Raw genomic sequence first — 11708 nt, 5'->3', positions numbered from 1 at the left:
ATTGAGGGTTCATATCACTCCTAACTTATCTGTAGATTTTGAACGATATCTTTAAAGATTTTATTGAGTTTGATTATTACCAGAATTGTAGTTGGTGGTACGCTGAGTGAACACGAACTGATTTGTAAGATGTAGAATTTAAGGTTTGCTTACTTACCTTAGTCACATAATCTAAAACCCAACTCAACACAAGAACTTTTAAAAACATTTTACCCAAGTGGAAGTACTAATTCTGGGATTCATTCAGTTGTGTTTTAATCTGAAATGCGAGTTGAAATCACTTTTTGTAAATAACTTTTTTGTAGAAAATGAATTTCCATTCGCATTCGTATAATCCTTACATTTTGCCAACTTAACAAATTTTGTTTGCACATTGCCCTTGTCAACAAGTAGTAGTATGTACTTACATACATATACGAATATAAATACGTATTAAGAGTATAGCCTGGCTTGAGTAAATGGCTGTCAAATACATATCTGCGATTATGTTCAGCGATAAAAGCTTAAACTTTTGCCGGTAATTGTAGCATTTGCTTTCGTGTCTTTGGTGCGTGCGTGAGTGCCAGTAAAAGCGGGAATGTCGCAGCAGCTGGAGGATCAAACATTCCACAATTGTGTCTCCAAAGGTACGTACGATGTTACTGTTGTCGCACAAGCGCGTGCACTTTAGTGCGCTACTTTGTAAAGTGGTGTATGTGGTGGTTTATATTATATTTTATGCAATTTGCAAAGCTTAAAACTAATTCGCAAAGCTTTGTCGTGAATAATTTTCGGGTCTGCACAACTTTTAAATAACTACCGAAAATATTAGCACGAAAATGTAATTTGCCTAAAATGTTCACACCAGCAACAGTTTCTGGTGAACATTTCCTGCCATATGTCAATATTAGAACAAGAGATGTGAGAGTTGGCATTCTGGAAAAAAAAACAAGGAAGTGAACTTCAGCTGCACCGGCGCTAGAATACTTTTTCCAGAAACATTGCTTATAGCATAAAAGTATATAACAAGATCTTTATCTAGATTTTGATGGGCCAGTTTGAATGACAGCTATTTGCTATAGTGGTCCGGTCTGAATAATCTGCTCGGAGATTACAGAGATGTCTTGAATAATAATCTCTGCCAAATTTCGTGAAGAAAAAAATTTCCTATATATGTATTGATATTGATCGATTAGTTGCTACAGTTTTATCTTACAGTGATTCGATATCAGCGGTTTCAAGAAATTAGTATCTTCTTTGAGAGAAAAGAACATATGTACATGACTGATCGATATCTCAAAAACCGCGAGACTAGTTCCCATAAGTACAGACAGATAGACAGACGAACAAGACGAAATCGACTCAACACATTTTTTTATAGTAGGGGGAAGCATCGAAAGCCGGAGTGTGAAGCTTTAATCCGCTAAACCTAACCTACTCCCAACTCAAGATTCGTCCACGGAACCACCAGATATGGCATTAGTTCGTGGGAGTGAGAAGACATTTTACGTCTCCTCTATAGCACGGACTGACTGACACCTATTCTGCTGTCCGAAATTAGTCATGACCAGCTTCGCGACCAGCTTTCCACTTATCGAAGGACTGACAAATAAGTGTCCTCCGTACACATTGAACAATACAGACTGACGTCATTTTGAAATTTGAATAGATAGCCTCTGAAGCACCCATGATCGCTTAATATATGGGTCAGATGTAAATCCAGGTGTCCATTCATTACATTTATCTTCGAGGTCATCAAGTTTTTTAGCTACTGCTACCACTATAAGGTCGTCCGCATATGCGATTAGCTTAACGTTTTTTGGTTGTTGTAGTCTTAGCACCCCACATACACGAGATTCCATAAAAAAGGGCTTAATACTGAACCTTGTGGTACTCAACTTGAAATAGGGTCGCTCTTGGTGCCTTCGTTGGTGCCGTAGACCAGCCTTCTATTTTCAAAATAACTCATAACAATATTTATGAGGTACTGAGGAGTGCGTATTTCATATAAGGCTTCGAATATATCTTTCTGATAATTCGCCTTCTTCCTGGATTGCAAACTACAAACGGTTTCTTATTATGTCAAATTTTTAGTTCGTCACAACTTCACAAGAAAGAATATGTGCCCAAACACACCCTAAACAATTATGAAATTATGTTTTGAAGGCCTCGAAGTTTCAACAAGTATGGAAATGTTAGAGCACCGTTACAGCAAGTGCATTAATCTAGACCATAAGGTCAAAGAAAAAAAACACATTTTTATTCAAAAAGTTTATTTCATTGTTAAGTGATAGTATTAAAGTCAGAGAATCTGCATATTTATTTGTGAATGAAGGAAGATATTGCCTAAACAATGATTTTCTTCCAAAGAATCATTTTTAAAGTTTAATGGAAGCAGGTATGGTATCATTTTGCTGAAATTTGATATTTCTAAAAGCACGAGTTGTTTGAAAATAATCTAAAATTTGATTTAAAACCTTTTAGTTAGATTTAATTTGCCTCCAACAAAAATAAAAAAACTTCCAATATATTTATTATTATTTAAATATTCTACAGTCGTTTTCATATCGCAATTTTTCGGTTTGTTGCCCGTCTCCAACATATTGGCCAATGATGTGCATCGAGTCTATTATACTTGGTTTAGCCTACATACCCTTTATTCGGGGATTATATTGCTTTTAAATACACTGGAATTTTTCACTGTGGGATATTTGGTGTTCAAATTTGGTTTAAATTTTCACAATTCAGGTAAGTAGATGCATAAAAAACTAAAAAGAAAATCGGTTATATTAAACTCATCAAAGTACAACATGAAATTCTATTCAGCAAAGTATTATTAAAATATCAAGAATTTATGTATATATATTTCAATTGGTTGTGTCAAATGAAATTTTTATGAAACATACGAAGGTGGTGCTGGAAGTAACCGATCTAACCTATAAACTTAGACTGGTTGAGAAATTTCATTAAGTGTGAGAAAATTGATATTTCTATTGTCAATCGACTTTATTATCTCCCAAAGGTATAAAGCATTTATCATTATTATCCCCCGAAGTTACTTTGGCGTCGTAGAATTAGTTTCCCAAAATGAAGGAGGTGTATTCATTTGGAAGACTACGATAATGTTATCTTAAGATTGGTTGAGCTTGGAATGAATTGAGCGCTGTTGCTAAAGCACAAATCTTATACATTATCTGCCTCTGGAACATACCGATATCCGTATCAGAATAAACAGGATATAGATAGATAGTATTATGAGGTAATGCACCGCGACCTAGGGTTTATTGTGCCCTCTTCTATATCACATGTCTTCCCAGAGTCTAAGGAGCCTGAATAGTTCCAGGAGTTTGCCGGGTGCTACTGAGGTGATGTTATCCCTGCTGATATAAATGGAATCCAGGGCCTTAAGCCTTTTTCCACAGATTGCTGTGCAATCCAGGATTAGGTATGCTGGTGGTTCCTGTTCCAGGTCGTAGAACCGGCAGTTAGCACAGGAGACTATGCCCATGTTGAATAGGTATTTCTGAGCCTACAGTGCCCTGTGTAAATCGCGACGAGGAGACGGAATTTGTCACGGGGGAGGCGAATCAGTTCCTTAAACCTGGAGAAATTGTACCCTCCTAGAAACAGCTTCTCCTAGACGATAACTGTCTAATACTCAACCGAACGAATCCCTCCGTAGTTTTATTTTAACAACCTTTAAAAATATCGTGTTCCCACATTTTATAAAAGTGGAGAAATGCAATATCAATCGGTGATTAGATTCTTGATTTTGGTAGGAAAAACGTGCAGTGAAGTCAAAAAGCTCTTGGCTGTGGAATTTTCGTTATCGATGGCGATGGGTTTAACCAGTTCAACATAGTCTCATTTTGATTTTTGAAAAGTCACTTAAGGTGATCCAAAAATGGCGTTATGCAATAATATGTCGGCCGATTGTCAATTGACGTTCAACGAGCTAGCTGAGATGGATTGCTCACTTCAGATAAAAAGTGAAACTGTGAGGAAAATGTGGATCCACTGGTACACAGCAGAAACTTAGGACCAGTTGAGCAGTACGCTTCAATGGCGAACCTACTCAGATTGTCACCTACAACGATTTCCGAGAGAAGGTTACAACGGTCGTAGGACTTGTCTTCTTTATTCGCATAGACACCGTTTACGCGGTTATCTCCAGCAGTAGATTAAAGAAGTTGCATGATAGGGAGTTTGGTTCAGAGAGGTTCTTCCCAATCTTGACAGAGCTTTTGCTCAACGTCAGTTTACACAGCCGTATTAGTTTTATGGGGACATCAAATCTAGACATAGCGGCATGAAGGCAGTTGCTTTTCGTACTGTCAAAAGCAGCTTTGAAATCGAAGAAGAGGTGGTATGTGTTGGTCTTCCCATCACGGGGTTTTTCTAAGGTTTGGCGCTTGATTCAAATTTGGTAGACTGTAGATTCTACAGGTCTGTGCCCCACTGACAAGGTCTAATGAGTCTGTTGACGGTGAGCTTAAGTCACTTCATACACTACGCTCGATAGAATCTTATATGCGATGTTGGAGGGTTTATCCAACAATAGTTGCCGCAGATTGTGGGGCCTTGCTTTTTGTGGATTGGACAAAGCTTAATTCTAGTTTTCGGGCATGTTTTCGTCCTGCCATATTCAACAAAGAAGCTGATGCATGCTCCTTATCAGTTCTTCGCCGCCGTACTTGAATAGCTCGGCCAGCAACACATCGGCTGTTGTCCACTTTCGTTTACGTTTTTCTTCAGGCGGATGATTGCTATTCGAACTTCATCATAGTCGGGTAGTGGAACATCTATTCCATCTTCATCGATTGGGGAATCGAGTTCACTATCTCCTTGTGTTATGCTTTCACTGCCATTCAGCAGGCTGCAGAAGAGTTACTTCCAAAATTTCGGTATGCTCTGGCCATCAGTCAAGAGTTCACCTCTGGGGGTTCTATAAGACTACCCTCCGGTGCTGAAATCTTCTGTAAGTCACCGTATTTTTTCGTAAAATTTTCGAGCATTACCCCTATTGGATAGCTTGTCAAGTCGTAGGACTCTACCATGCCAAATTAGGCTGATTATGAGAACTATGTATATGACAGTGGAAAATTTGGCTCCGTGTTTTCAAACGTGAAGAGGTCGGTACAAAATTTGAGTCCGATGTAGATTTTATCGTCTATTTTAGGAAGCTAGAAAATTTATTTTTTACATGACTTGAAAAAGGTGGAAAATCGCAGGGTTGATTATAATCGGTAATGCTGAAAAATTAATTGGAAATATTTTAAAATTTTCGTTTTTCTTTTCCGGACTAAATAATTATTGAGCCACCCTGTTACATATACGAGTATATGCACATATGTTCTTCTCATAATTCTGTTGTAATACGCTTATCTTTTATGACGACAGGTACAATATCTTTGTTTGTGGTGTGCATGCTGGAGCATGTGTACTTTTGGCGTTTGGCCATAAAGTGGCCATTTATCATGCGAGCCTGGCGCCGCACAGAAGAGATATTCCTGCGACCGCCATATCGTATATATGCGACATATAATATGAAAGCACGCATTTACGCATTAACCTGTCTGGTTATGTTCAGTGCCATGGGTAGGTACAGTGATGGCGAGGAAAAAGTTTCCGCTAAAAAAAAATAAGTTTTATTCTGAGGTGAATTTTATGTGTGTTTTGGCATTTATTTCAGTGGAGCACAGTTTTCTTGTGTTTAATTCGTTTCATAAAAGCAATTTAGAACGCACGCAATGCAAATACAACATCACCTTCTGGGAAAGCCTCTACAGACGGGAAAGGCCACACTTAAGCAAAGTTGTACCGTTTAACTTTTGGTATTTGCCTGTGGTGGAGGTGAGTTCAATTGCAGTTTTAACCAAAATGAAAGTGTGTTGTCTAATTTATCTAAAATGTTTATAATATTTGCCAAGTTTCTAACGGTATAATCGAACTTTTATCATTCACAGTGGATTAATTTAACCTTGGCTTACCCCAGGTCATTTACTGATGCCTTCATCATTTGTGTAAGCGTGGGGTTGGCATCACGTTTTCATCAACTGCATCTACGGATCGAATCGGTGCACAACAAGGTAAATACTTAGCGAAAACGAATATGGTATATCTAGCCTCGATAACAATAATTGCTTGATTCCATAAGAATCCACAGCTGATGGTACTTACTATTAGACAAGCTGAGAAAAGTTTCACTTATAAATCGGGAATCTACAACTTATCAGAGACACACAGCAAAAAAGAGAGGAGAGAATCAAAAGCATCGCAATGTGACAGCAACGTCGTAAACCTCTTGCAAAGGGCGGTGGACACACAGACTGATTCCGGACATACTATAAATTCGTGGATAGTCAGACAACATGGGGACATGGGTTTCCACTTAACGCAAATACTCAGTGGCCATGGGTGCTTTAGACTTAGTCATTTTAGTTCATATTGTCCGACGTGTATTTTATTGCCGTCGATTTTCAATTATTAGGGAAAAGCTGAAAACCACATTTGGAGGTAACCTCACGGTGGAAAATTTGACTGTATTTCTATGCGAGTCCTCTGTAAAATGGAAAGTTGTCAGCGAAGCGCCAGCTCTAATTGTGATACGAGACATTTACAATAGATTAGGCGGTAGTCAGTCCGTACAATAGAAGAGACTTAAATGTCTTCTTCTCTCCCATGTAGTAATAAATTGTGCAGTGGTCTTCTGGGAGAGACATGAGATGAGAGTAGGTTAGGTTTAGTACCACATTCCGGTTTTCGGTGCTTCCTCCTACTACTGTATATAAAAAAAATACATACAGACTGATACATCTGAAGACCTTGTATGGAAAACTTGTTTATTTGATAAATCATCGTGGGATAGATTCTTATGAGAGACATTGCTACATTGTTCGAACTTGCTCAGATCTGAAAACTATAACTATATAACATTCACATTGCTCGATCAAATAAAGTCGATCGATCAGGATCAGGATGCACTTGTGAAGGGTATTATAGCGGCATTCTTGCCGAGGTGACGTTTTTTTTTTAAGTTTTTTCTTGTTTTTGTTTTTGCTTATTCATCAAAATTAATATTCTCTTTTAGTTATAATAATTAATCACACTTTATTTCTCAGTGTCTTTATTTATAACAATTAATAGTAATTTTTAATTTATATATTGTAGGCCTTACCAATGCTCTTCTGGACTGAAGTACGAGAACATTTCCTCGAGTTGATACATCTTATGCGTTTACTTAACGACAAAATAGCGCCGCTGATACTATTAGCATGCAGTAATAACATGTACTTTATCTGCTTTCAGCTGTTCAATAGTTTCCAGTGCGTACCTTTCATCCTACATTATCTATAAAAAATTAAGCCATTACTGTTTTTTTTTTAATTTTTCATTCACAGAAACATCGGCGTTGACCTGGTTGCTGTTACTGCTTTCTGGTATTCCTTGTTTTTCGCCATCTTTCGCACCATCCTTACACTTTTCATGGCCTCCTCTGTTAATGACTACAGCAAGCGGATATTGTGTACGCTGCGCAGCGTACCAAGCACGTCGTGGTGTGTGGAGGTGGGCATATACGGTTAACACCACGCGTCATTTAAAATCATAATAAATGTCAATGCTTTTGCCAATGTTACTTTTTCTTTCTTTACACCATGATTCCATGCCATTTGCGCTATTTTGTTATTGGTAAACTCACTCAATAATTCAAGTTGGATAGTTTCATTCACTTCCATATATGTATGTATGCACATATATACATATGTCTGCATATACCCATAGGCACTTACGTGTGTTTGTGTAAATAATTATTTGTTGGTTTGGCATTTATTCACCATGCACTAATCTTTTGCAGGCCCAACGGTTCAGCGAGCAGTTGGCTTTCGACTTAACAGCTTGGTCTGGCTGCGGTTTCTTCTTCATTACGCGACAACTAATTTTGGCGGCAAGTCAATATATATACCTAATACATAATTCCTGTCTTTATCTTTGTCTGTATGCGCAACCTTTGTCCTTTCACCGACTGAAATATACCATAAATATAATATACGTGTGTTGTAATATAATTTCTTTTACGTTTTCTTGCCTGCAGATGGCCGGCACAATCTTTACCTATGAGGTGATGGTTACTGATGTCATCAACAAGGGCTCCATTCAGCAAGTTACGAGCTATTGCAGGCCGATTGAGTACGAAACTGGAAATGAGTGAACTTAAATGAACTGCGTATTGATTAGAACGTGAGCGTATGTACGTAAAAAATAATGTATGTAAAAAATAAAGGGATAAATAATGTTTCACTTTAACAAATAAAGAATTTTAGTGGAAGTTTTTATAGAAATGTCTCTTGCAGAATTCTTCTAAACATCAAAATTACCACCTTAATCCATAAAGAAGTGTGCAAAATGATTATTATTATATTTATAAGGCCTTGGCCCGAATTCAAAACTAAAAATATGTGCACTAAGTTCCATTAAGACATCCTCCTTACTGACCGATAGACTGATAGAGTCGAGATACAGAGGTAGTCCGGAAAGTAATAGTACTGAGTCGATTTAAAAAAAATTATTGAACCAATCGTTACAATTCTTTAAAAGCTTTCAAAATAGGCTCCTTCTGTGTCGATATAGCGCTGCCAGCACGATTTCCAAGCATTGAAATCGTCACGGAAGGCATTCTCTGAAATAGCCTTGAGAGCCGAGGGGAATGCTCCTTGGATACCCCCAGTCGCCCTCAAATGCCTGCTTTACATTGGCCTTTTCGGGATCAAACTCAAAGATCCATGACTCGTCACCTGTGATTCTTCTTCTTTATTGGCGTAGACACCGCTTACGCGATTATAGCCGAGTTAACAACAGCGTGCCAGTCGTTTCTTCTTTTCGCAAGGTGGCGCCAATTGGAGATTCCAAGCGAAGCCAGGTTCTTCTCCACCTGGTCTTTCCAACGGAGTGGAGGTCTTCCTCTTCCTCTGCTTCTCCCGGCGGGTACTGCGTCGAATACTTTCAGAGCTGGAGTGTTTTCGTCCATTCGGACGATACGACCTAGCCCGAGTAGCCGCTGAACTATGTCATACATCTCATCGAATGCGATATTGGCCGTAACCAACGCGCAAAGGACCATAAATCTTTCGCAGAACCTTTCTCTCGAAAACTCGCAACGTCGACTCATCGGTTGTTGTCATCGTCCAAGCCTCTGCACCATATAGCAGGACGGGAATTATGAGTGACTTATAGAGTTTGGTTTTTGTTCGTCGAGAGAGGACTTTACTTCTCAATTGCCTACTCAGTCCGAAGTAGCACCTATTGGCAAGAGTTATCCTACGTTGGATATTCAGGCTGACATTGTTCTTGCTGTTAATGCTGGTTCCAAGATAGACGAAATTATCTACAACTTCGAAGTTACGACTGTCAATAGTAACGTGACAGTGACAGGAGATATTTCGTCTTGCCCTCGTTCACTGCCAGATCCATTTGCTTTGCTTCCTTCTTCAGTCTGGAGAAAGCAGAACTAACGGCGTGGGGGTTGAGGCCGCTGATATCAATATCTTTATATTAGATATACTATAATCAGGAAAAGATTCTCTCTAAATTTTAACTATATATTGTATCACATACATTTACTGATATTTCCGGTCAAAAGCCAACTATAGATACTGGGGTCCACATATTCGGTACCTAGGGGCTTTTCGAAAAATGCAAAAGAACAGCTGGTACGATGCGGATTGCCGTATCGCAGCGGAGAGAAAGCAGGCTGCCTACCTCGCAACGTTACGATCGACCACAACACGTGCGGGATGGGATAGACACCGAGAGTTGAAGAGGCAAGCGAGACGCATTTGCAGACGGAAAAAGAAAGAGGCCGAAATGCGTGAGTACGAAGAGCTTGATAAGCTGGTCGACAGGGGTAATGCTCGAAAGTTCTACGAAAAGATGCGGCGACTAAGAGAAGGTTTCAAGACCGGAGCATACTCTTGCAGAACCTCCAGAGGTGATCTAGTGACTGATGCCCAAAGCATACTAAAATTATGGAGTTAACACTTCTCCAGCCTGCTGAATGGCAGTGAAAGTATAATACCAGGAGAAGGCGAACCTGATTCCCCAATCGATGACGATGGAACAGATGTTCCATTCTCCGACCATGAAGAAGTTCGAATAGCAATTACTCGTCTGAAGAACAACAAAGCGGCGGGGTCGATGTGATAAAGAGACTTATCGTCAACGGGTTTGGTAATTGAAACTTAAGTGGAAGCAACTATTGAAATCCAATCTGCGAAGGTTTAATATCTGGGTTTGTTTTGAACGGGGTTAGAATCGCAGTATCCAAAATTTTACGTATTCAAAGACAGGTAATTTTTCGTAATTTTTGAAGCAGAAAAAGTTGCTACTTACCGTATGAAAACGTATGTATATGGTTATTTGATGCAAGAGCATGACAAGAGTATCAGTCGGACATGAATTAATTGTCCCGGCAACCCCTGCACAGAACAACTAGAGTCAAATAAAATCGTCGAGGAGAAAAGTGCATTTTACAAAGTTATATTTAAATTGAATCAATGAGTAACATTTGGTATATAATTGTAGAGTTGTTGTAATTTAGGTTGCATGGATGGTTTTTAATCTAGGTAAGGTGCTTGCTGGTTTCTGGGACGAAGGAAGGTATTTTGACATTTCGATTTCAAAATTTGAAAGAATGTTTATTTTAGTGTATATACGTATTATTCGATAATGCAATAAAAAAATCGATTTCTCGAAAAATTTCACGCTGAGACGTCCCCTTAATCTGCAAACGAACTAATATCGCTATGTAACAGTCACTGTTGATGGTTCTTCCTTTTCAAGGTAGCCAATAAAAATTATTCATTTCATATCATTTTGTATTCGTCATGAACGTATTTATTTAATCAGTGATTTTTCGGAGCGCACACCAAGGGACGATCCCTTAATCGTCGAAAAACGGCCGCATTTGAAGGAAAAGTAGTGTTTTTCCCCGACAATACACGGTGTCATAGATCATAGAAAACGTTGCAAAAATCTATGAATTGTGATGAAAATTGCTGCCGCATCAATTGTATTCTCCAGATCTGGCCGCTAGCGACTATTTTCAGTTCTCAGACCTCAAAAGAATGTGCTCTGGAAAGAAATTTTCGTCGAATGAAGAGGTGTTTGCCCAATAAATAAATTAGGCTTCTGCAAATTTCACTAATCCGTATGAACGCCTTTTAGGTAGCCTCAAATTCTCCAAGTAATACAAAGTATAATTTTAATGAGGAACTGTAACCATCTTTTAATTCACATAATTGTAAGTTTAATTTAAAACCACGGATTTTAAGTGCACCGATATTTGCCATTATTCTGTTTGATGTAAAGACCTGTAAATTTCATAAATTTCTGTATGTATTCTCAATCTGCTCCAATATTTTGTATGACTTCTATTACAACTTTGAAGTTTATTGGTGCTCAGAGAGCGAAAATTCACAAATTATTTGTTGGCATGACAATTGCCATTTTAATTAATATTTAAGTATTAAAATCAATTAAAACGGCCCCATTTGATCTTGGCCACCTCTTTCATAGCTGCATAACTTCCAACACGTACTTTGAAAAGTTGGGCAGCCATGCAATGTGCCTGCATATGTATGTCTTCGTGTTGCTCATTCGACGTGTTGCACAAATTTGATTGTTACATTCTGGTGTGAGCATTGTATGACTTCGAGCTATGCTCCGTGTCTGCG

The 11708-nt window shown here is 38.5% G+C and overlaps 1 protein-coding gene across 1 annotated transcript; it reads left to right on the top strand.

Moving 5' to 3' along the window:
• Positions 1 to 577: 577 nt before the first annotated feature.
• Positions 578 to 8226, top strand: LOC105233095 (gustatory receptor for sugar taste 64b). Its single transcript, XM_049457841.1, has 8 exons — positions 578 to 626; positions 2536 to 2727; positions 5380 to 5577; positions 5672 to 5832; positions 5946 to 6068; positions 7150 to 7304; positions 7380 to 7545; positions 7835 to 8226. The coding sequence occupies exons 1-8, from the start codon at positions 578 to 580 to the stop codon at positions 8186 to 8188; spliced, it is 1398 nt and encodes a 465-aa protein (XP_049313798.1). The 3' UTR covers positions 8189 to 8226.
• Positions 8227 to 11708: the final 3482 nt, after the last annotated feature.

Source organism: Bactrocera dorsalis, chromosome 5 (assembly GCF_023373825.1).
Source record: "Bactrocera dorsalis isolate Fly_Bdor chromosome 5, ASM2337382v1, whole genome shotgun sequence".
NCBI classification, from domain to species: Eukaryota; Metazoa; Arthropoda; class Insecta; order Diptera; family Tephritidae; genus Bactrocera; species Bactrocera dorsalis.
The sequence above is the reverse complement of the archived record's forward strand: the minus strand, read 5'-3'. Positions and strand labels throughout refer to the sequence as shown.